This window comes from Engraulis encrasicolus, chromosome 11 (assembly GCF_034702125.1).
Source record: "Engraulis encrasicolus isolate BLACKSEA-1 chromosome 11, IST_EnEncr_1.0, whole genome shotgun sequence".
NCBI lineage: Eukaryota > Metazoa > Chordata > Actinopteri > Clupeiformes > Engraulidae > Engraulis > Engraulis encrasicolus.
In genome coordinates this window covers 44581600-44606744 of record NC_085867.1, presented here as the reverse complement: position 1 = coordinate 44606744, position 25145 = coordinate 44581600, and the positions used below count along the sequence as shown (strand labels likewise).

The following is a 25145-nucleotide window of genomic DNA, read 5'->3' as shown; positions in this document are numbered from 1 at the left end:
CCCCACATCTCCCCACACACTATTCTGCGCCCCAACCTCCTAATTCAACCCCGACTCATTCCCCCTAACCCCACTCTGCCCCCCTACCCCCGCTCACCCCCTCATTCATCCCCCCGCTCCTCCACATCATTTGCCCCCCCCCCCCCCACCTTACTCCCCTCCCCTTACCCCCCCCCCCCCCCCCCCCCCCCCCAACACACACACACCCGGTCTACTGTGTCTATGTCAGTGTGTGTAAAGAAGCACACTGGCCACAGACACTTGAAAAAAGCGCACTCAGGCACACGTACACACACATACAAACGCACGCGCGCGCACACACACACACACACACACACAGTTTGGCAGGAAAATATGCTTTTTTCAGCAGTCCAATGTGTTTGTGAAATTCAATCATTTGACAACATTCCTTTGGATATTTCAAAGTGGCAAGATACAGGGGGTGGACAAAATAACTGAGACACCTATCATTTTAGTGTTGGAAGTTTAATGGCTCAAGTGGACCAGCCTGTTGGCCAATCTTCATTAATGGCACATTGCACCAGTAAACTGAAGAGTGAAGGTTCAATTAGCATGGTAAGAGCACGGTTTTGCTCAAAATTTTGCAATGCACACAAAATTATGGGTGACATGTCAGAGTTCAAAAAGGTGTAACTGTTGCATCTTTGACCGAGACAGCAAGTCTTTGTGATGTATCAAGAGCCACAGTATCCAAGGTAATGACCAAGGTAAATGACACTAAAATGACAGGTGTCTCAGTTATTTTGCCCACCCCCCCTGTATATGTGACCCCTCACCACGAAACCAGGCATAAGTCGCGCAGCCGCGTTCAGAGCTACAGCCAAATTTAGTCAGGGAAGCGATTTTCTATGTGTTTTGACATCTTGGAAGAAAACGGTACCTTAACACTTATATTTTCAATTTCCATGGTCATTACATTCAAATTCGGTCAATAAAGATGTTTATTATGTCAATTATGTCAGCGTGATCAAAAGTTCAGGCTTCACTGAGCAAAGAGAAAGCCGAAATGGACCACTTTTCCCCGACCGAAACAACCTCCGATCTGTTGCGGATCATCCAAGTGTTTGGTACGAGGAGAAAGCTAATGAAATGCCCTGTCCAATCACGTAGGTCAAATGGCGATATTATTTTGTAGTTCTTTTAAAAGAGCCAATCAAATGAGTAAACCAAACCCTCTTGTTGCTATGCCTGTCAAGATCAAGCTCCGTGATTGGTCAAACGCCCACCGCGTGCTCTATGGGCATGCGCAGTTCTCTCACTTACATCCGCAACAAACCAGCATGGTTAGTGTTATTGCAAGTTTGATTAATGTTTCGTCTCGTAAATAGCCGTATTTACTCCTCATTTTTGGACAACAATGACAAGGACAAAGGCGACTGGGAGTCTGATGATGACTGGGATGCCTTTGATGATGAAAAAGACGATCGAGTGCACAAACTGGGAACAGATTCAGCAGTGGAGAAGACCAATGCAATTTTTTTACCGCGGACGTATCTCCCAATTCTGGCTATGAAAAGACCAATAATCTTTGGTAAGTTAGTGTGCAACTTAGTTACATAGCAGAGGACACTTTCTGTTTCTTGATTTTTACGTTTTAACCCTCCGGATTTCATCTGCATGACATGTATGTGTGGGTATAATGGAGCTCTAGAAAAACGTCTCAGTGCATGCCTTTAGTGATTACATACTCCTCGTTTTGAAAGATTCCCAGATTCACGCTCCCATCTCATTACACTCCCATTTCATCTCGCTCCCACTAGCCAGACTAACGGTACCACCGCCATATTACGGAGCCAGTTATCTTGTTGATGTTAGTTTTTTGTTTCTAACCCTAACCTTAACCCTAACCCTAAACCTAACCCTAACCTTAACCCTAAACCTAACCCTAACCCTAAACCTAAACCTAACCCTAAATTGCTTGTATGTGGCAGTATATGATAATACGTGAAATATAATCGGGTGGGGACCGCAAGTCCGGGAGTGATAGAAACACCGGGGACCGCACGTCCGGGAGCGAACTCCGTTGGGAGTCTCAGTCTGTATGCCTTTTGAAATGGGCTAAACTTAAAATAATACTGAGAGTATATGCAACTATTCTACCTGTAGTTAACTGGAATGGTATTTTTAACATACTATTCCTATTATTTTATTCCAGCATCAGCAAGGAAAGACTAACAGGCTTACTGAAATGGTACTCCACTGGGACAGGACAGGAGGGAGAAAAATGTCTCGAGATCCCTTCAGCTGGACAACATCAAAGGAGAGGTGACATTCATCCAACAACAAGGTTCACAAAATGCCCTAGTGCTCACTGGACATGTCCCTGGATTTAAACGTGATGATCTACAGCCCCTGCCTTCAGTTCACACTGCCACCAAGGTCAACCAAAGCTACAAAGATGTTCTTCTTGGGACAGGTAATTAACATTCTCTTTTAAATATTGTGGTCATCTAACCTATTTGTAATATGGGTGTCATAGTTGGCTGGTAGCCATTCTTTTAAAGAATTTCATGTTTATGCTGCAGCTGTCATATTTCGATGCTTTTAAGGTTAATATCTTGATTTACAATGTGCGGCGATTGTTAAAATTCTACTCCATATAATGAGCTATATCGATTTATATTTAAATAATTAATTTCAGTTGAGCTGGAAAAGAGAAAAAATGTAGCTGTCTTAGGGTATAACTATTTTTGTTTTGAAAACTTTTTTCTGTCTATTAATTATTTTTTTTATTTTTCATAGAGAAGAACTATTGGACCATCAAGCACCAACAAGAGTGGAGACTTGAAGAAAGCGACGCATCTCTGAATCTTACACTGACTCTGAGAGTGCCCATAGACAGGTTGTGGGCGTGGAGATGAACTTTTAAATCTGTAAATATGTGGCAAGTACACAAGAGAATACGTGAGTAATGTGTGTGTGTGTGTGTGTGTGTGTGTGTGTGTGTGTGTGTGCGCGCGCGCGCGTGCGTGCGTGTGCATGTGTGTATGTGTTTATGCTAAATGCATTTAATTTAATGCTATATTGACCTAAATGTTCATGTCCTTGATGCACTGTATGTTGTGTTTTTTAAGCTTTGGCAGCATTGATACTTCCAAGCATGCCAATAAAGCACATTTGAATTTGAATATGCAAGTTAAATTGTCATTTTTAGTTCTTTTAGGGTTGCCATTGGTAAGCGGTAGGGCAGTCATGGGTAAGCGGTTAGGGCATCAGACTGTATCCCAAAGGTTGCCGGTTCGACTCGTGACCCGCCCGGTTGGTGTGGGAGTAATTAAGCAGTGCTCTCCCCACAATCCTCCAAGACTAAGGTACCCTGAGTATGGTTCCGTCCTGCCGCACTGCTCCCTTTGGGGCGCCATTGGGGGCTGCCCCCTTTTGAGGCATAAATGCAATTTCATTGTGCGCAGTGTGCACTTGTGTGCTGTGGAGTGCTGTGTCACAATGACAAAGGTAGTAGGAGTTTCCCAGTTGGGCTTTCACTTTCTTTAAGGCATAACATGAAGACAGATACAGTATGAGAGCATGAATTGGTGATATAAGATGATCATATTTCAGGTGGATGATTTCCCCGAAATTCCATTTGGATGGAAAAGTCAGTTTCCGTTTAAATAATAGGTTAAAGTTCTTTGATTGAAACAAAACTTCTGTGGCATGTCCGTCATAGTGTCATTAATCATCTGTGAAAATTTCATGTAAATCGGATGATAATTAATATGCGTTGCTAAGGACTTTATACCTATAAAATAGTCCAAAACTTTGACGGCCGATTTCTCGAAAAGGCGTTTCGCGAAATATGTCCAAACTCCAAAAGCAATGTGTCCGTAACTTTGGTTCTACTTATGATAGAAACATAATTTTTTCACCATAATAAACCTTGGGCTCTGCTCTATCAATCCACACAGATAACTCATTTTTGATATCCAGAGACTTATGCCTGGTTTTGTGGTGGTGGGTCTAATATATATTCATGCCTTTTTCTAGACAACTTTTATACTCACCTCTGTAAGGAGACAATTTAACTGAAAAATAGGTCATCTTTATTGGTAAGTATTGAGAAAATTGTGTGAAAGTCTGCCATTCTGAAAAACAGAGAACATTTTGAATTTTGGAGCACATAGATGGCCCCAAATTTTCATCTTTTTCAATAGGCCTTCTGGTCTGTAATCCACTGTGAAAACCCTGATAGGACAATAGGCCTAATTTTCGCAGCCATAGACTCTGTATGTGCATTTCAATCATTATTTTCAGCACTTTCCTTTGGATATTGCAAGGTGGCCAACTTTATTTTCATTTCTTTTAATTCAGTCAACCTTTGTAAACATGTATATAAGGAAATAGGACAGAATAGTGCTGAAAGTAGTTCATCGTTCATGAATATCACCTTATAGTACAATGTAATAATGCATGAAAACAAGTCATTTTGGAAAATGGCGGCCATATTGAATTCTGAGCAAAAATTGACGTGGCCCCATGATTTAATTTCTTCCAATAGGGTTTCCTGTCAGTAATCCACAGAGAAAAGTGCGGTAGGACGAAAGGCCTAATTTTCCCAGCTGATGACCTGTCTATATTGACTGGGTTGCCTGGTCAGTGAGCATGCTCTCGCAGTGTTCCTTCTCATCACCACTAAGCTGATATTTATTCTGAATGTCAAATCTCCTTAGCTCTCACGCAGACCCTTCGTGCTTCGTGCATCTTCGTCAAACAACAACCATCATGTGAGAACCAGGTTAAAATCTCCTCAGTTTAAAACAGCGTTTCCCACCAAGATAATGCTGCAGCAAACTGTCGGGCCCTCTTGAGTAGCCTACTGTAGCCTACCGGTGCCTGCAGAAAGGCGTTTTCTTTGATGCAGATTAGACCGTCTCGCTTCCCGTAGTATTCTATGCCCACCCCTTGTAGCAACCCAATGTAAGTAGGCGGCTGGATGTGAGTGCCCGGATATCCGCCCGAGTATTTGCATGCATTTGCATTCATTTCCGCCATCAGGAATGCTTTGCGGTACCACAGCTACCCTATGTGAGTCGCGCTGTGTCGCCTGACTGTCCCTTCTATAATATGACTGTAGCCTACCGTAACAACTCGGCCTCGGTCCCCGCGGCAAATATCCACCACACCACCACGGGTCCTCTGGTGTTGTGACCGTTTTAGGATCTTTTTTCATATCCAATACTTGCACATTAAGAGTGACAATTCCATCATGGATGTTTAAACGATATGTGCGAATGCAGTCATGTTGAATTTAGGGTGGCCAAACCATGCCATGTCATGAAGAACGTGCATCACATTATTTAAACAGCTCGTGTAAACGGTTATCCTGAGTGCCCGTGTCTTTTTGGAGATCGGAGGCTTGATTAGCAATGGGAGAGAAATTAGTTGTGCGTGCGCACACGTCTGCACAATAGGCTGTCCACCGGACACGAAGTTACTGGCTCCAATATTTCAGCGTCCCGCTTGATTCTGTACTGACACTTTTAAGTTTACGTAGCACAATCAAATGAATAGGCTATGTCTAAATTATAGGCTCTAGTCTCCAATGTGCCTAGTTTCACGTGTTCTTGGCATCAATCTGCACAATAGGCCTATGCGGCATAACTTTTCGAGGGCTACATTTAGACCGGGTAAAGTATCGAGGTCTGTCCCTTCAATAATATTAAGAGTGTCCCGTAACAACTCGGTCTCGGCCCCCGCCGCAAGTATCCTCCACCACGAAGGTCCTCTGATGTTGTGACCGTTTTAGGATATTTTCATATAATACAGAAATAAGAGCGTGCGCGCGCGCCTCTGACTGTATCTAGACACGGAGGGAGAATGGCTCCAATATTTATTTTCAGCGCCCAGTTTAATTCTGCACTGACACTTTTAAATGTTATGCCCAGATATTCTTTTAACTTGTTGGATATCCTGATATTATGTTTCACTAATGTAAGGAGTAAAACTCAGAAACTTCCCGGGTGCTAGCTACATTTAGACTGGGTAAACTCGTGACTTTAATGCCTTCCGAAACGGGCTATTCCAGTGTCTATTTTAGACTATAGCCTAGCCTTGTGCAAAACTTTTTATTTAACATTGCGAATGGGCAGGATGATTTGCTTAGACACGCACGTGCTTCAGAGCAGCTAGAACTGTGCAAGGTGACTGCTGCAGTTTTCAGCTCAGTCCTCCTGGATAATAAACACAAAATAATGCCGACGAGAAAGTAACGCCGTTATCTTTCGATGAATTCCCTTTGGGTGCCCGGTTGAGACAGTTTAATTTTCACACCCAAATCAATTCGGTTTTAAGTTATAATTTCATTGTATACTTTTTTATAATTATTTTGATGTCACAGGGTCTATTCCTTTGATTGGGAGATCAAGGAACTTTCTGGTGTCGCCGAAACGGCGATGTGCGGTGGGCTCTTTACGCACGGCACCTATGTCCCTCCTTCAGTCAGACTCAAATCGGACCGAAATCAAGTAGCTGAGGTTAAACTGTCGTAAATACACGACCGAACGCGAGTAGCTGAGGTAAAATAGACGTAAATACTCGGGCGGATATCCGGGCACTCACATCCAGCCGCCTACTTACATTGGGTTGCTACACCCCTTCCTCTCTGTATTTGCGTGACGTCACAGCCTTTGTGAGCAGCCATTTTATCAAACGCGGTAAGCCGACAGCAACTAGAAGGAGACGGCTTTCCCGGTTTTTGTAAATTATAGAAACAGACTTTAATTTACACCACAGACGCAATGGAGACAGATGCCGCCGTTGACTTCATGGGAGACGAGATCCCTGAGGGTTCTAAAATAAATGCAAGCAAAAACCTGGAGGATGATGGGTGAGTGACTGCTAGCTAGAGATGTTAGCAAGCACAGCTAATACCGGAGAAGGTATCATTGGCCTGCAAATGACACGCATACAATATACTAGACACTGAGGACATGTGTATGCATACCTGCACATGGTTTGTTTCCAATTGCAACTGGTCTCCAGACATTTGACAGAGGTGTGATGTTAATGGTGAGAGGGAGGTCTGTACAGACGTGGTACGCTAACCAGCAGTGTGCGTAGCTGCTAGCTCCAGCTAGCTCCAGGAAGAGTGTTAGCCATACTCACCTATCATTAATATTCTGTCAACAACAGCGTCGCGCTTGTTAAAACAAAGTGTTGTGTTTGGTATTTTTTGGGGTATAGCGAGAGGCTATAGCTCTCACGTTGCTTAATTATTGTTGTAGTTATAGGCTATTGACAACTGTAGTAGCATGTAGCCCTGCATTCGCAGTTTGCAATTAGCGTAGTTTGTTTTTTGGTTATCTGGCTTTGAGGTGAAATGAAAGTATATCAGAACTGTTTGGTATTGTTGTGAGACAGCAAGGGTTATTAGTGCTACACGCATGTATTCTTTCTGAACCTTTGTAACATTATTTCGGCTAAACGGTTGCAGAAGTGGCTCAACTATGTGTAACTACTTCTAAGCAGTGTTGTCTGTGGCGCTGCTAGCGAGGTCAGGTGTCTTCTCATGCCAACACATCGACGTGGCTAGCACAACATCGGTGTGTGTACCAAGCAGCGTGTATGCTGACTTATCTCCCTTACGCCTGTCTCTAAATTAAGGGTGTCGAACTGAAATTGACTGAGGGCCGAAATCAAGATCTGTGAAGTCGTGGGCCAAACTTATTATTTATTTTAAAACGTGGGCGAAAATTTCTTCGTGCATGGACTTAATACTATTTATGTTTCACACAGTTTTTCCCATCACACAGTAGGTAGTCCAAATGTTCCTGCTCAAAATTGTGTAGTATTGTCTGAGCTGTTTCCTAAGATATACATTAATGTAGTATATGGGCCAACTATAATGGACATTTGAAATGATCTTGCGGGCCAAATAAAATAATTCGACAGGCCATATTTGGCCCCCGGTCCTGATTTTGACACCCCTGGTCTAAATTTGATTTTTCTTCTTCTTCCTCTTTTTAGGAAAATGTTTATTGGTGGGCTCAGCTGGGACACCAGCAAGAAAGATCTCAAAGATTACCTCTCAAAGTTCGGGGAAGTACTGGACTGCACCATCAAAACAGACGCCGTGACGGGCAGATCTAGGGGCTTCGGCTTCGTGCTCTTTAAAGATGCAGAGAGCGTTGATCGGGTAAGTGCATCTAAATCCATCCTGTAACATAATTAAGTCATAATGTATACACACAATACATTGAATCATCCTGAACTGTGCAGGTTTGCATTAGTGGTCCGTTGGGGGCAACAGGTGTTGCTAAGAGACATGCGGGGCTATCATCTTTCCTAGCTGTGTGCTGTGGTGTTGCTGTTCACCTGTACGGCTCACCTTCTACATAACAAGCTCACTTCCTCACCTACAGCTACATAATAGGGGTGTAAATAAATAGTAATCGAAATGTATCCATGCATCGATCTTACAGCGATGATTTAATTGTATTGTATCGTGGGGCATTCTTGAGTATCACAGTGTTTCCCACAGAAATTTTGGAAACTATGGGGGCAGCCGGGATTTTTTTTTCCGCGGGCCTTTTTTTTGGGGGGGGGGGTATTCACGCAATGTAAATGCAAAATGACAAAACAATGAGTACAGCATGACATTGGCGCATGGAGAAACTATAGGCCTAGGCCTACAGTTCAGCCATTTATATTTTGAGAAATAAGGCTACATAACATTTTACCCATGGTATTAGTAGTACATTGTCATTTATATATATATTTTTAAATGCAGTACAATGAATCATTTCTGTTTATGACACAGTTTTATTCGTCCCTCATCTATGTAATATACTATGTAATATATGGGGTCTATTTAATGAAAAAAATAATAGGAGCAGACATAAGAATGTAAGAGTACTGTGAAATTGTTAACGCATAGACAAAAAGGGTCTAAGAGGGTAGGCTATGCCTTTTCCCCACACACACAAAGGCGTACACATTCTACATGAGGGGTGCTGGTCACAGGGACAGTTTTTCAAAATTCTTCCCATTAAAAGGGCTGAACAACATATTACACATTTATGTCTATATTCACATTCATTACACATTCATTTCTATATGCAGCCCGATGTCTCCTCTGCCGTGTCAATGAAGGCCTGTCATCTAACTCATTACAACTGTAAAACAAAGCCTGGGGAGTGTTAGTAAACTCATCCCAACTGTCCCTTCTTTGAAGGTTTTTTTTATTGCTCCCAAACCCAAGTTAACTACAACAACTTGACTAGACTTTTGATCCCTCTGTCTTTCAAGCACTTGTGGTTTTCTGTATAGGATGTATTTACTCCAGGAGGAAAATGCGAAGGAAATCGTAATTCAAATCGTTTTAAGAAAAACGGAAATCGTAAAAAAAAAAAAAAGTTAAAAAAAGTTTAAAAAAAAATAAAAATAAAAAATTTCATTTTTTTTTTTTTTTCATTTTCGGAAACTATGGCGGCCAAATTTAAACTATGGCGGGCCGCCATAGTTTCCTCAATGTATGGGAAACACTGGTATCAACAATAATATAATCACTAGCCCCTGTCCAATGCCATAGCTGCATAACATGATAGAATCAGAAAAGTAATTGGACAAAATCGTATCGTATCGTTGGGAATTCTTCAGTATCAAAAATAATCAAACCCCTGCTTTAAGAAATCGATATCGTATCGTCATGGAGGCTGTGATTTTACACCCCTGCTACACAACGAGCTAAGATGTAGAGCAGACTACTTTAATTGAACCCGGTGTCTGTTATCTTGCATAAGATCACAAATACAAAAACAAACACAAAGACCTAATACACATTGTTGCACATTGCAGTAAACATACAGCACACACTTCATCACAGCAATCAGCCTCACATCAATTCACACGCACACACACACACGCACAAATATGACTTTAAAACAAATTCAAATGAATTTCATGTACCCGTTCGGCACTTTCTGTGTGGATGCTCACTTCCTGGATCTGTTTCAATGACAATCTGTGTGTCAAAGGGTCCATGAGCCGCTATTGTGTGGAAATGGATCACAGATATCAATGTAACTCTTACTTCCTATGGTAACTGCCGGTTACCTGTGTGGAGGTGCTGGAGCTGCAACAGCGCAAGCTAGACTTCGTTTCTCAAAAGCATTGTTTCTAACCAGTTAGCAATGTAGAAGGTTGCTCATGGGAAATTGCACTGCGACCAAGTAATTTGCTTACTTGGTTAGCTACCATGCTGGTGAGAAAAGCACCCCTGGATGGCAAGCTGATCGACCCGAAGAAATGCATTATGGATTTACTGTTTGTTGATTTGTGCTCGCTTGTTCATCATCTATGCTGATTGGTTCTTTTTACCCCTTACCTGCTCCGTGATTGGTGTTCGCCTGCACCTGCTGTGTGTTGATTGGTTCCTCTTACCTGTTAACTGTGTCTACAGGTGCTGGAGTTGAAGGAGCATAAGTTGGATGGGAAGCTGATCGATCCGAAGAGGGCGAAGGCCATGAAGGGGAAGGAGCCTCCTAAGAAGGTCTTTGTTGGAGGCCTGAGCCCCGAGACCACAGAGGAACAGATCAGGGAATACTTTGGCACCTACGGAGAGGTAGCTTGCAGCATAGCATGTTAATAATAATAATAATTATTATAATAGCATTTTATACGTACAGAGACGTATGGCATAGCATGTTGATCATAATAATAACATTTTCCCACCTCAATTTCAAAATGACTGCAACTTTTTGTCTGCCAGCTTGAGAATATCGAGCTTCCGGTGGACACCAAGACGAATGAGAGGAGAGGATTCTGCTTCGTGACGTTCGTAGAGGAGGAGCCAGTCACCAAACTGCTGGAAAACAGATACCACGACGTCGGCCCGGGAAAGGTAATAATAATAATAAAAAGATATTAATTATTTTATTTTATTTAAACGGATACCACGATGTCGAGCCAGGAAAGGTAATGACCATTCCAATCGAGAGTTCAAGTTTATTAGCCATTTCAACAGTATTAAAATGCAGTTGCTAGGAATGTACTTGCTTGTGCCCACACATTCAACAATACAACTAGACAACACAAAAACGAGTTATGGTGTGTGTTAGTGTGATCTGAAGGTGGCGTATTAATCTGGTTTGTCTGTGTCTGAGTTGCAGTGTGAGATCAAGGTGGCGCAGCCTAAGGATGTGTACAGGAAGCAGCAGAGTCGCGCAGTGGGCGTAGCCGGAGCAGGGGGTGGTTTCCAGGGGCGTGGTCGAGGAGGAGGCGGAGGATTCCGAGGCCGCGGGAGGGGAGGTAAAGTTGGTGCGCTCTTCGTATCTCTCCATCTCCTACTGTTTTCAGGCCGACCAGGACCCCGTATCTCGAAAGCATCGCTGCTAACCAGTTAGCAACTTACTAGGAGTGCGTTGCAATATGCGACCTTGCCTCCTCCACTTGCTTCTCTCCTCGTACCAGGAAGTAATATGTCATGATGACATCACTGACAACAGCATTATATTTCAATATCTTGCAAAAGCTCAATTGTAGAGTCTTTTTCTCATTTGCATTGGGATGGTGAATGAAAAACAGTCCCTCAAAAGTTGTTGTGGCTAGGCTGACAGCTGGGAAACGTTATCGTTTTCTTCACGGAGGAGGGGCCAGGAGGCGATACGAGGAGACAAGCGCAAGTGGAGGAGGCAAGGTCGCATATTGCAACGCACTCTAGGTTTCCAATGGGAAATTGCATTGCAACTAAGTAAGTTACTGACTTAGTTAGATGTTGTCGATAAACTCAACCCCGAACGGTGCCCTTGTCCGTGCCTGCACCAGTCACTGAAGTGCTTATCTGTGAACCACTCATGTTCATATCGGGCTCTGAACCTTCTCCGCAAGTGACTGTTACCCGGATGAACCTGTTGGTTTGCGATTAGGTGTGGGAACTGGAACCGGCACGGTTGTCAGTCGGCCTGAATGTGCCATGTGTCTATCTCGGTAGGATTCAGTCTCTCTCTCTCTCTCTCTCTCTCTCTCTCTCTCTCTCTCTCTCTCTCTCTCTCTCTCTCTCTCTCTCTCTCTCTCTCGCTGTGACTACATCCGTTCTGAAGGCAAGTCTGGGTGAAGTCTGCCAGACCAGACATGTTGGCGTATTACTCTGAACTTCCCCCTGTACTATATTTTTGTACAGTTTCAACTGTATTGATTACTTCATTATTACTTGTTACATTGTCTGAAGTCCTGTCTTGCACTTTGATGTGTGTTTTGTTAAATGTCAGTCCTGTGCATGTCTATGTGTATTTCCCAAACCGAAGTTTTCTAGCCTTGCTAGTTCAAGTAACGCCCATTTTTCACGGATTTCACCAAATATTAATTACACTTTGAACTAGTGATTGGATACTCCTTGGTGAAATACGGGGGGAAAAGGTGCTACTCGTTCTAGCCAAGCTAGGGCACTTCACTTAAAGAAATGCCCCATGTCTTTGTATGAGACCGAGAGAAACACAATGTGAATTTCCTTGTATGGACCCGTGTATAGGAAGAAACTGACGACATGGTTGACTTGAGTTGACTAGAGCGGTCTTCTGTATCGCCTGCCTCTCGTCTCTCCCTCTCTCCCGCCGCAGGTCAGAGCTATGGTAACCAGGGTTATGGTGGCTACTACGACCAGAGCTACGGTAGCTATGGCGACGGCTACAGCCAGGGCTACAATGGCTACACAGGCTACGACTACTCCGGCTACAACTACGGCCAGGGCTACGGCTACGGTGGCCAGAGCTACGACAGCACCTACTATAGTGGTAAGCAGCGCGCCATGCTAGGCTAGTCTAGCTAGGCTAGCACAACCTCACCTCACCTACACATGTTTTTAAATTAACACTGTACCATTTCTGGAAATAAGATGGTTTTACACCTCCTCCTGGAGTTAAATGACTTGAGTGTTACCTTTCTTCTGTTCTTTCAACCATCTTGACGGTGCAAATTTTTTCTCCAAGCTGGCATATGACATCGGATCATTTTGGGTCGGCTAGCAGCTGGCCAGACCTGTAAAATGCAATGATGATAATTACTAGCTGTGTAACTAGAAGTAGCATCAACAGACTTAAAGCGATGGTTCGGAGTAGAATCACCCTAATGCCATTTGAACCGTGACACCCATCCACCTTTACACCCGAAGTGTTTTCTGCCGCAGACTTACATCAACAGAGTTGCCGTGTTATTCGATGTTTATTCCGGTTAGCTTGACTCAAGCGCATATGGATACTGGGCACCGTCTCCAAACTTTCCCCACAAAAATAACATGTCATTACACCAAACTTCTGCAGTAGCACAAATATGGTCTGTACTCACGAAACGAAGCATTTGGAAGTTTGGAAATAGTCCAGGAGTTTAGTATTATCAACACAAGCTGAATAGCTTCTCTGCTGCTAAAGCTGTGCCAACGTTACTTCCGTCATATGAGACAAGCCCGTAAAAGTCTTCAACAAACTTCCAGACGAGAGTGTTAAAAAAGTTTTCACTGAATTGTGATTAAGGCTTATATTTTCAAGGCAATACTTAAAAGATATTTCAAATCTTACCTACTATCAATTAGACAAGGATTTTCGTTATCAATACTGATGCTGAATTCACTTTTCATTGTGCATATTATGAGCTTCGTTGAGGACTCTTACATGCTTGTCTTAGATGACGGAAGTAACGTTGGCGCAGCTTTAGCAGCAGAGAAGCTATTCGGCTTGTGTTGATAATAATAAACTCCTGGACTATTTCCAAACTTCCAAATGCTTCGTTTCGTGAGTACAGACCATATTTGTGCTACTGCAGAAGTTTGGTGTCATGACATGTTATTTTTGTGGGGAAAGTTTGGAGACGGTGCCCAGTATCCATATGCGCTTGAGTCAAGCTAACCGGAATAAACATCGAATAACACGGCAACTCTGTTGATGTAAGCCTGCGGCAGAAAACACTTCGGGTGTAAAGGTGGATGGGTGTCACGGTTCAAATGGCATTAGGGTGATTCTACTCCGAACCATCGCTTTAAGAGAACGACTGACAGAACAGGAGAAAGGTGAAACTCAATCCTGTAACTGAAGGAGAGGTGTAAAATGAGCTTATATCCAGAAATGATACAGTGTCACTTTAAACTAGAGCTCCAGTGTCTGTCGAAAACCAGAGCCATGGAACTAAGAGTTAGGCTAATCCCATTGACCTCCATGTTCCATTTTTACCCAAACATGGCTGCTCACAGACTTTTTAACACGCCTCCATTCTCCATTGATCCGATCTCCATAGTCATAGTTCCAGCAAGTGAGCGTTGAACACCAAAAGTGCAGTAAAGGAAAACGTAATGCATTTTAAAATTCATTTTATGTCATCTTTGCTTGTTATGTAGTGATTTTGTGTTCGTCTTTAGCCAAAAGAAGCAGCTGCCTAGAATGATTTGTATTCATATGAATCATGTCACCAACCGACTTCCTGTACCACAGATACAATTTGATATCGTTTTCGATACTTCGGAATGCCCCACGATACCGATGGGATTCGGGTTTTTTTCCCAATTGCTTTTCTTCTTCCGATAGGGCATTGGGCAGGAGCCAGCGATTCGATTATTTTCAATAATTACGAATGCCCCACGATACGATACTATTCGATTCTATGTTTGGCCGTAGGATCGCTGCATCGATACATATGGACTTTTATTTGCAGCACTAGTTTGTCACAACTCTGAGTTCCATGGCGCTGTCTAAACCACCCCCACCGTGTACATTTAGAGCCGCGAGCATCGGGAGGCAGGGATCAAGAGGCCATGAATGGTGAACGCTGACCCTCCTCTCCTCTCCTCTCTCTCATGCATGCTATTGCTACCGCTAATGCTGTCACACGCACGCACGCACACACACACGCACGCACGCACACACTACTGCTCCACTGTTATCACACACACGCACGCACACACACACTACTGCTCCACTGTTATCACACACACACACGCACGCACGCACGCACACACACACTACTGCTCCACTGTTATCACACACACGCACGCACACACACACTACTGCTCCACTGTTATCACACACACGCACGCACGCACACACACGCTACTGCTCCACTGTTATCACACACACGCACGCACACACACACTACTGCTCCACTGTTATCACACACACACACGCACGCACGCACGCACACACACACTACTGCTCCACTGTTATCACACACACACGCACGCTCGCACACACACACTACTGCTCCACTGTTATCACACACACACACACACACACGCACGCACACACACGCTACTGCTCCACTGTTATCACACACGCACGCACGCACACACACGCTACTGCTCCACTGTTATCACACACGCACGCACGCACACACACACTACTGCTCCACTGTTATCACACACACACACACACACACACACACACACACGCACGCACACACACACTACTGCTCCACTGTTATCACACACACGCACGCACACACACACTACTGCTCCACTGTTATCACACACACACACACACGCACGCACACACACACTACTGCTCCACTGTTATCACACACACGCACGCACACACACACTACTGCTCCACTGTTATCACACACACACACACACACGTGTGCACACGTGCACTACTGCTTTGGGGTGTTTTTCTTGACAACATCGTTGCTAACTAATTTAGCAACTTACTTGGTTGCAATACAATTTCCCATTGGCAACCTAGTAAGTAGTTGCTAACTGGTTGGCAGCAATGCTTTCGAGAAACGGGGTCCTGCTCCACTCTCATGACACACACACACACACACACACACACACACACACACACACACACACACACACACACACACACACACACACACACACACTAATGCTCTGCTCTGCTCTCCCCTCAAGACCGCTTACTGGCTATGGCTACCAGCTGCACCTCAACATGCACGCAGACACACACGTGCACACACTCATGACCATATGCATATGTGCACACACACTCACACACACTGATATACATGTACACACGTACATATGCATGCAGACACGTGCACACACAGATACACATGTACACACCTGCACGCAGACATGTGCCCACACACACACACACACACACACACACACAGCTGTGCGCTGCTACATTTGGCTGTGTGCCTGCTTGACCTGCAAACTCACCAAACACATGTACACACACACGCTCACACACACACTCCAAACCAGGGTTTCGCCAGGGTCTCAAGAAGTCTGCAAGAGTGCAAAATAGACTTGGGATAGTAGGAAAGTAAAGTGTGCATTTAACACGTTTCAAGCTGGAATGTTTTGCCGTCCTCTGGTATTGGGATGATGCAGCTCCAGACCAGGGGTGCATTTCTCAACAGCATCGTCGCTAACTAAGTTATCAACTTAGTATGTTGCCAATGGGAAATTGCATTGCAACAAAGTAAGTTGCTAACTGGTTAGCAGCGATGCTTTCGAGAAACGGGGCCCATAGCTGCAGACATGTCATCATACCAGAGTGTCAAGATAACGCGCCACATCCTGGAATATCATTGGAATTCAATAGAGCTCTTTCCAGTCATGGAATTTGGCCATTCTGCATGTGCAGTCAGGAGAATATGTTGTAAAGTTGTCAAAAGTAAGAAGTGTTATAACAACTGACAATATACGCCGGTTTACTTGTCATCAGGGCTCTAAATTAACTCCAGCCAACCGGCCAAATGCTGATGGTGTAAATTCAGTTTGGCTGGTAGAAAGCAAAACTTAGGTGCTGTTTCCACGTAGCTGGATATTTTTATATGTGGATATTTTTTTCTCCCGGTTGTATTGGTTTCGCATTGGTTTTGGCCTTCTGTTTCCACGTAGAAGATATTTAAAATCCAGGTGAAAAAAGCAGGAGAAAAAAAATATCCAATTTAGGGGGCTGAAACCCATTTGTTACAATGGAGGATTTATTTTTATCCACATGTTGCGTTTACACCTAAACAGGAGGGAAAAAAAAACCCTGCTTAAAAAAATATCCTGCTACGTGGAAACGGCACCTTACTAGCCACTTTGCTCCATTAGTAAGTGTGTGTTTGGCTAGCAAAATTCACCTCTGCTAGCCATTTTGGCTGTTGATGAAAAAAGTTGATTTAGAGGCCTGCTTGCCACCCTAAAATTGTGCAACCTTCTACAGTAGAATGCCAAAAATATTAAAGGGAGTTGGCTGAAAATGGTGATTTGAAAAACATCTGACATCGTTTTCAGGGTATTTCCCTTTATGAGAAGTAATGGAAATTCTACTTCAGTGTCACGGAAACTCATGGATAGAAATTTAATTTTGACGTGGGAACCCTGAGCTTTGCATGCTGACAACCCTGGGCTGTGGGGGAACTGGTTAAAGGGCCACTTCTAGACGACAATAAGAGAGCAAGGGAGGGACGTTGGCTTAGACTTGTTGAACCCTGCAGAAACCCTGGTGAATACACAACTACCCCACAGCGCCCTCCCCTGGCATGGTGTCTTCATAGCGAGCAGCAGGGGAATGGAGCTATTATGCATGTGTATTGTGGAGGACTGCTACTGTAATTGCATTGACTGAATAATTTTGGTTCTTAGGAGATGAAATTATCACAGATAATAAACTTGAAATGCTGTTATATATCTATATCTATATCTATATGTGTTTGTACTTTCTGTATTGCTGGGGGCTACTCCAAGAAGATGGTCCAATGATGAACCTGGCTAAGTTAACCTGCATCAGGTCTTTATCCCGGTAACGGCTAGCCTGCTGGCAACATTTTGTTAAGATCATTAAGACTGCGGGTTCCTCTATAAGATCACTTACCACTACCTCAAGGTTAACTTGGATCCAGTTTATTATTTAACCAGATTCGTGGAATACCACCCCAGGTGTGTTAGTTGAATCGATGCCAATGTATGCGCATGTGTGTGTGTCTGTCTGTGTCTGTGTCTGTGTCTGTGTATCTGTGTGTGTGTCTACAGGTCAGCAGAGTAGCTATGGCAAAGCGTCCCGGGAAAGCGGGAACCACCAGAACAACTACCAGCCCTACTGACCCCGCCCCCTGCCACAGGGCCCCGCCCACTCCGAATAGCTCACTTCCTGGTAAGACTCAGAGCCCCGCCTCCAGCGTTGGTTAAACCACTCCCAGTTTAAAGATCAATAGACAACATAAATCTAGGAATTGGAAACAATGCAAAAACAAACAAATGCTTTTAAAGCCTCAAGGCTTATATGTTTTGGATACTAAAACTCTAATGAAATGTCTATAGATCTTTAATGGCTAATCATTTTGGTATAGAGGTTTTACCTCTAGTTTTGTTTTGGTTTGTTAATTTTGTTTTTTTAAGGTTCACTTTTTTTTTTGTAAAGCTTTCAGGAAAACGTAAGTGTTTTTCTGTAGACCTTTGTTATGTTTTTGTTTTTGATTTTCTGTTCCTCTTCCTCCTCCTGCCATTTGCACAGGTGAATCCTCATAGAGTTCTATTGCATTTAGCCACTTGATAGCATGTTAACCAGGTAAAGTACTGCTAACGGTGGGCCTCAAGAGTTTAAAGGAGCAGTTTAAAGGGTTTTTTTTCTCCTCCTCTCCTCCTCCTCTCTTCCTAACTCTCATATTGTTTACCTTGTTTGTTGCCTGTCCTGCCAGCTGGGGACTGGAGCTTCCATTGCAGGAACGTCACGTCACCTCACGTGCTGTCTCACCTGTCACGTGTGTCACCTGACCACAAATGTCTGGGCGTTCGGTTCCGTTCCGTCCGTGCGTCATAGCGGACAGGACGGGGTCAGCAAGCCGTGCCGAGCGCGCCCGGTTGGCACAGTGCTCAGGAGAGCGAGCGAGCGCCCGGTCGGTGTCAGTCCAGTGGTATGGTCTATCTCCCTTCCCATCCCGTCAACTCCCAGCACAGCTCAGCTAACGACAGCTCACTAAGAAAACAAAGACAAAAATAAACAAAAAAACAGCCTTAAACTGCCTAAAGACAGGAAGGGGCTTCTCTTTGTCAACCATTTTGCTCTGTAAAAGTTTGATGTTTTGATGGTTTTGTTAACGGTGTGTTTTTTGATAATGGGTCTCTTACTTGCAGGGCTTAAAGTAACTGAAATCTAAAGACTGATTTCAAAAGTGTCGTGTTTTTTTGTAATTGTGCTTTTTCTCTGTTTTTATTATTCTAGTGTTTCTTGTATTTCAGTTCTGGAACTTCAGAGGTTTTTTCTTGATCCATTCCTTGGTTTTCATTTCCTTGATAAATGATCCCCTTGTTTTAAAATTGCTTAATTTAAACTCATAATGCTTGCTTTCTCTTTTAAGCCCCTAGAGAACTTCAAATGATACCACACCACCCACCTGCCCTTAATCGTGCACGCTCTGTAAGGAGAAATGACCTTAACAAGTTAAAGATCATATGGAGACACACTTGTCCAAGCCACAAAAAGCTGGGCTTTAACATTTAAAAGAGTGGGTTTATGAACATTCTGTAAAAGGAATGTGTTCTAGAACAATGCAAGATTCTAAAATTCCAAATTGTATTGTATGACGCTCAAAATTCTATAGAACTTTCACTGTCCAAACATTCCCGTCACACTGGTGACAATACACCTTTTAAAGGTTAAAAAAAACAAATCCTACTCTAGAAGCAGGAGCGTTGAAATCCCATTTGGTTCTGTTGAAACGTCACTTAACAAGTTGCCAGAAGTCAGCTGAAGTCTTTTTCTTTTAAGTGACCTGGCGAACTCCTTTTATGGTGAAGTTGTGACCACCACAGTCCAGGAGGAACTGAGCTGAAGCCTTTTGCTGGCTAAACGTCCACAGTTAATAATAATAATGAATTCATGAATTTCTCATTTCGTTTTTTCTCCTCTTTCCCTCTCCTGATAATTGCTAGTTGTTCATATGATCTTTAATCTGCTATACAGGCCCCCATACAGCAGCACGTCTCTCGTAGCGTAAACGGGGCAGCCCACGAAGTGAACATTCATAACAAGGGGATGATGATGATGAAGTTTTTGTTTTTCTTAAAAAAAGAGAAAACTTCAGGTGGTCGTGCCGGCCTGAGCTGATTCGTCTTAACATATTCCCGTTTCCCTTTTCTGTTGCAGGTGGACGCGTGTGTGTGTGGTGGCGCTCAAGGCATCGACAGACTTCCATTGGAGATAGCAGATTGTGGACTCCCATTTCCTAAACCAATCAAAACTCTCCGCATAGTTTTCATGACATGACATGGCCCTCGCTTGGCTCCGCCCACTTTTCAGTTGTCCAATGGGATGTGAAACTGCTTTGTACATAGTGAGGATTTTTAGCGTTTGTGTTTTATTTTATTTTTTTCCCTTTTTGTTTTTGTTTTTCCTTCGTTATGTCCCCTCGCCCCGTTGGAGGTGTTCAGGGCCTTCTGCTGTCCCTCTGTTCTTAAGTCTCGACTCAGAAAGTGACCTTTCTTTCTTTCTGGTTTTAATTTTCTCTGAAAGTTTTGGATAAAGGGATCATTAAATGGAGGGTGTACCATACTGCTGGCGTGCTTGGTTTTGTCTTTTATTGTATTATATGGTTGTTCCTCAGTGTAGCTGGAGAATAGAATTATTCAGTATATTGAGATTATATATCTCTCCAGAATGTGCATGTGTCGTCATACAGAGTAATATTAAGAATATCTTGATGGTCAGCCTTAACCAGACAATGAACTGTAGTTACTGCAAAAACATTTTAATCTGATCCGATTATTCACTCATACCAGTTTGGCACATTTTTAGATGTAGCCTAGCGAGCTAAACCCCTACAACAAATTCAAGTTGTGACTGTTAGGGGCGTCTAGATTTCTATGCTAGATGGAGAATACAGTTGACAAGACTATTGACCCCTTTAGAAGGTTTGTCATCGCTGATTGCGTGCGCATTGTTGACTCAAACATGCACACAAACAGACAGTGCAGACCCTAAAGAGAGAAGACCTGCCATCCTGAAACGTGTACATTTGTAAAAAATAGAAATCCTAAGAAGTACACTTGTGACACATTTCCAATAGGTTATACAGTATGCTGTTCCAGAAACATTAGATGTTTGTGGTTGGCCTGAAGACACCATCAGGAATGTCTGTGGCGCCCACTTCATATCTGAAGTTATCGTGACCATCCATTTTCTTATTTGGGAATAAAAACACTCGCAGGCCAATTACATCATATTTGTATACAAACAGTAAAGGGGCCTGGGAGGGAGCACCGAGTACCTGTAGAGTGAACTCTGTCTCCCTCTTGTGGCAACAGTGGCTAACTGTAATGAATGAATTGTTGCAGAGGCATGGCTGTTGTAGGCCTACTGCAAGTTTACTGTAATATTACAGCAACTCTACCTTGTGACCGAAGTTAAATATGATACTAAATATGCTTCAAAAAAGCTGTAAAGACACTGGTTTATGCAGTTTATTGGGGAAACCCTGCAAACATGCATTGCAACAGCTGCAGATCTCATAACAGGGTCTCCACAGATCCTTAAAAAGTCTTACTTTCAGGGAATAAGGGGAGGCTTCCTGTATGCTGGCCTTCACCAGAGGCAGGGACTTAAAGGACCACTCTAATAGAAAACTATAAGTTTACATGGTTTCAAACGTGTTTTCACGTGTCCAGAAACAGAACTCTAATGTACAGAAGTTGTTTTGTTCAGTAGTAAGGACTGTTTGTAAATGTTGTTTTAACTGTTTTTCAACACTCTTAGTCCCGCCCCCCAAAAACAAACACGAGCCGGAATTGATGTCAGAAGATGAAAAATCGCGTCTCAATCCACGCACTTGTGTCAGCCAAAATATCTGCACTTATTTGCCGTTAAGCTGAGGGTGGGAAGTGCACTGCATCTCAGCACACAGTGCACAGTGTGGGGAAATGGAACGCACACCGGGTCATTAGCAGCGCCTTGGCTAACTAGATCTGTGCACACTGTGGGAGCTGTGAAATTTGAGTGCGGATGCACCAGATGTGTTGTGCCTAAATTGGGTAATGGCCCCAGTGGGTATTGTGGAGACTTCAGATTAAGGGCCCAGTCTATAGTAGGCCCACAGCGGATTCACAACCTCAGTGGCCCGCAAAGGGCAGGGGCAGCTACCAGAATAGAAGTTAAGACTTTTAACTACAGTAGTGGCCATTTGTTGTGAATGTTCATTCTTTTGAATTTTCGCTTTGGGGGCCTGGGCTTACCCTAGAATCGCCTCTGCCAGCCAAGTCGAGTTCCTGCTGGAACTTGTTCAATCACAACCCCCCGCTCTGGCAGTTACATCGTTCAGCCACCAGATGGTACTGTTCAGAGCTCTTCAGCATTAAATCTTTTAGCCACCAGATGGTGCTGTTCAAACCTCTTCAGCATTAAATCTTATTTTACCATGACGGTGGAGGGTCACATACAGTGTGCATGTTCACTATTTGAGAATGATTCCACAGCTCATCAGGATGATGATATGATACAGATCTGCTGTTTCACACTCCAAGTGAGAACTCGACTGAACTGGCCAGACATTACATTACACTACACTTATTACACGTAGCTGACGCTTTTATCTTAAGCCACTTACAGCTATTTACAGGGTATTGGTTACAGCTCCTGGAGCAGCCCCTGTGGGCCTAGGTACATTGTTCAAGGACACTTGATGGATGGAAGGACAAGGATGGAGGTGTAGGATGAGACAAGGATGGGTTTTTAACCGGCAACCCTCTGCTCTTCAGACCGCCTCCCTAACCATTAGGCTAGGCCTGGGCGGGCCCTAGAAGGAGAAGGCAAACTAGGAGGGCCACGCGCTTGAGGCGCTGGCGTGGCCAACCAGTAGGGCACTCGCCTGCCATGCGGCTGACCCAGGTTCGAATTCTGACCCGGGTCCTTTGCGACCCCTTCCCGTCTCTCTCCCAATTCGCCTCCTGTCCACCTCTCACACTGTCCTATCAAATAAAGTTAAAAAAACAAAGGAGGTTCAGGTGCTCAGCCAGAGCCAGCTCCATGCCGGTCCTCAGGCTCCCCCCTCCAGAGGATCTCATCTCCACACAGGGAGAGGTTATGACTCCATGGACCCCTGGGCCAGACAGCAAGACACAACCCCCCCCCCTCCCAGCATGGCGGTTCCAAAACATTTGGGGCATAGTGAAGAAGATGTTAGAAAGCATTCCTTAATTGTCGAAAATTTGGATATTCAGTTAATTTGAAGCGAGATAACACAATATGAGACACACATGCAGATGTGTGGGGGGGGGGGTGCAGCATGGAGGCTTGGACTTGGGCTCCTGGGCCTGTTCCTGTGGCTGGGTCCCTGGGCTCCTAGGCCTGGGCCTGGTAGGCCTGAGCTCCTGTGGCTGGGTCCCTGGGCTCCTGTGGCTGGGTCCCTGGGCTCCTGTGGCTGGGTCCCTGGGCTCCAGTGGCTGGGTCCCTGAGCTCCTGTGGCTGGGTCCCTGGGCTCCTGTGGCTGGGTCCCTGGGCTCCAGTGGCTGGGTCCCTGGGCTCCTGTGGCTGGGTCCCTGGGCTCCTATGCCTGGGCCTGGTAGGCCTGAGCTCCTGTGGCTGGGTCCCTGGGCTCCTAGGCCTGGGCCTGGTAGGCCTGAGCTCCTGTGGCTGGGTCCCTGGGCTCCTGTGGCTGGGTCCCTGGGCTCCTAGGCCTGGGCTCCAGTGGCTGGGTCCCTGGGCTCCTGTGGCTGGGCTCCAGTGGCTGGGTCCCTGTGGCTGGGTCCCTGGGCTCCTGTGGCTGGGTCCCTGTGGCTGGGTCCCTGGGCTCCTGTGGCTGGGTCCCTGTGGCTGGGTCCCTGGGCTCCTGTGGCTGGGTCCCTGGGCTCCTAGGCCCGGTAGGCTTGTCCACTAATCTGTCCTTGTCTCCACAGAGAATGTTTCTGGGATCAACACCAATAAAACTCCTTGATAATAGTCAGCTACTGGCAAGGGGGATACTAATAAACAGGGGAATACTAATGACCAAAATAACATTCTCATCAGAGTAGGCTACCTTTACGGCAGGCTGTAAGTCTGGCATTCAGGCCGACTACAGCAGGGCTTGTCTCAGCTTCTGAGCCAAAAAAAGAAATAGACAATAAAGTGGAATACTGAAGAAAATAAGGTGTACTGTTTACACCTGATAACTGTAATAACGCTCATGCGTAATTTTGACTGACAAATCAAAATTACGCACGTCGTATTATTCTATTAAGATGTATTATAGGTCTACTTCACAGCAACATCGAGTTAACTCAACAAGAATTCCACGAATAGCTTATGCCAAAGCATCACAGTCTATTTCAGTGAAATGTTTACAGAGACAGAGCACTAATATCCGTGCGTGCATTTGTGATAAAAGGGTAATGAAACAGCACCTCTTGCTCCAAGCGAGTTTTAGCACGCCACGGACGTATTTACTGAACATTCTACCAGGTCTAATTATATCTTCCATGACTGTTGCCGTTGTTGTTGCCTTATTTGACTGTAGAGCTACACTTCCACTGCGCGATAATAGCAGTCAGGCGCGCATTACTTCCCCATGAACTTTGTAAAGCGGGGCACAACGAAATAGGCTATCATTGCAGTCAGCATTACTACGGCCAGAATGGAATAGAGAAGTCACCTGCTAGCTGAGGTGTATTTTGTTTTCGCCAATTCATGCCATTATTTGATGTAGTCTATCAACATGATGAGCCCCTGGCTCCGTAGAGGAAACTCTAGCCGCCGGGACACCTGTGTCCTCTCCATTTCCGAGTCAGCATTTTGCACTGCCACTGCCCCGTCTCGCGTTGCACCTGTTGCGAGTCATTTGTGTGAACTTGTTTTTCAGTTCGTGGTGGTGGAATTTGCTGGTGACAAGACGGACTAAAATAAAAGTCGCCCTCGCAGCAAAAAAAATAAATATTGCGCTGTTCAAAGGTGGTCCGCCTCGATAGCGGAGCCGCACGCTGGAATTGGACCCGGCAGCAGGTCGCACCCATGCCCATGTTTGGGAGACACATAGTGTGTCACTTTCACCGGCAGCTGCAGCAGCATATGCATGGCCACACAGGACAGCTTTACGAGGCTGCAACGGGTAACGTTTTATTGCGTGACGTGAGTCGTCCAACTAACTCAAATGACTTAAATAGTTGCAGGCGGTTCTTCACACCTTTAGACTATTGGCTACATCAACATCAAAGAAATTGTGACATTATTAAGACATTTACAGCCAAAGTAACTCTCTGGGTCCAAAAGCAAACAGCTCAAGTTATG

At 44.4% G+C, this 25145-nt stretch overlaps 1 protein-coding gene and 1 long non-coding RNA gene across 5 annotated transcripts; both read left to right on the top strand.

Moving 5' to 3' along the window:
- The first annotated feature begins 1051 nt into the window (after positions 1 to 1051).
- Positions 1052 to 2966, top strand: LOC134459029 (uncharacterized). The gene is made up of 3 exons (XR_010036742.1): positions 1052 to 1552; positions 2177 to 2437; positions 2764 to 2966. It is a non-coding gene; the product is annotated as an uncharacterized LOC134459029 (long non-coding RNA).
- A 3670-nt stretch (positions 2967 to 6636) lies between these two features.
- On the top strand, positions 6637 to 20444 carry hnrnpdl (heterogeneous nuclear ribonucleoprotein D-like). Of its 4 annotated transcripts, none has more exons than XM_063210729.1 (9): positions 6637 to 6844; positions 7984 to 8152; positions 10418 to 10579; positions 10727 to 10858; positions 11127 to 11265; positions 12573 to 12746; positions 14718 to 14759; positions 17927 to 18047; positions 20040 to 20444. In XM_063210729.1, the coding sequence occupies exons 1-8, from the start codon at positions 6756 to 6758 to the stop codon at positions 17995 to 17997; spliced, it is 978 nt and encodes a 325-aa protein (XP_063066799.1). In that variant the 5' UTR covers positions 6637 to 6755; the 3' UTR covers positions 17998 to 18047; positions 20040 to 20444. The 4 variants fall into 4 exon arrangements, with proteins under 4 accessions (XP_063066799.1, XP_063066798.1, XP_063066800.1 ...); XM_063210728.1 differs by having other exon boundaries at positions 11124 to 11265; XM_063210730.1 differs by lacking the exon at positions 14718 to 14759 and having other exon boundaries at positions 11124 to 11265.
- The last annotated feature ends 4701 nt before the right edge of the window (positions 20445 to 25145 follow it).

Excerpts from the sequence above, each read along its gene's own strand:
- hnrnpdl (XM_063210728.1), top strand. The coding sequence starts at position 6,756 with ATGGAGACAGATGCCGCCGTTGACTTCATGGGAGACGAGATCCCTGAG. Across the intron at positions 11,266-12,572 it reads CCGAGGCCGCGGGAGGGGAG|GTCAGAGCTATGGTAACCAG; the intron begins GTAAAGTTGGTG and ends CTCCCGCCGCAG. Across the intron at positions 12,747-14,717 it reads CGACAGCACCTACTATAGTG|AGCCGCGAGCATCGGGAGGC; the intron begins GTAAGCAGCGCG and ends GTGTACATTTAG.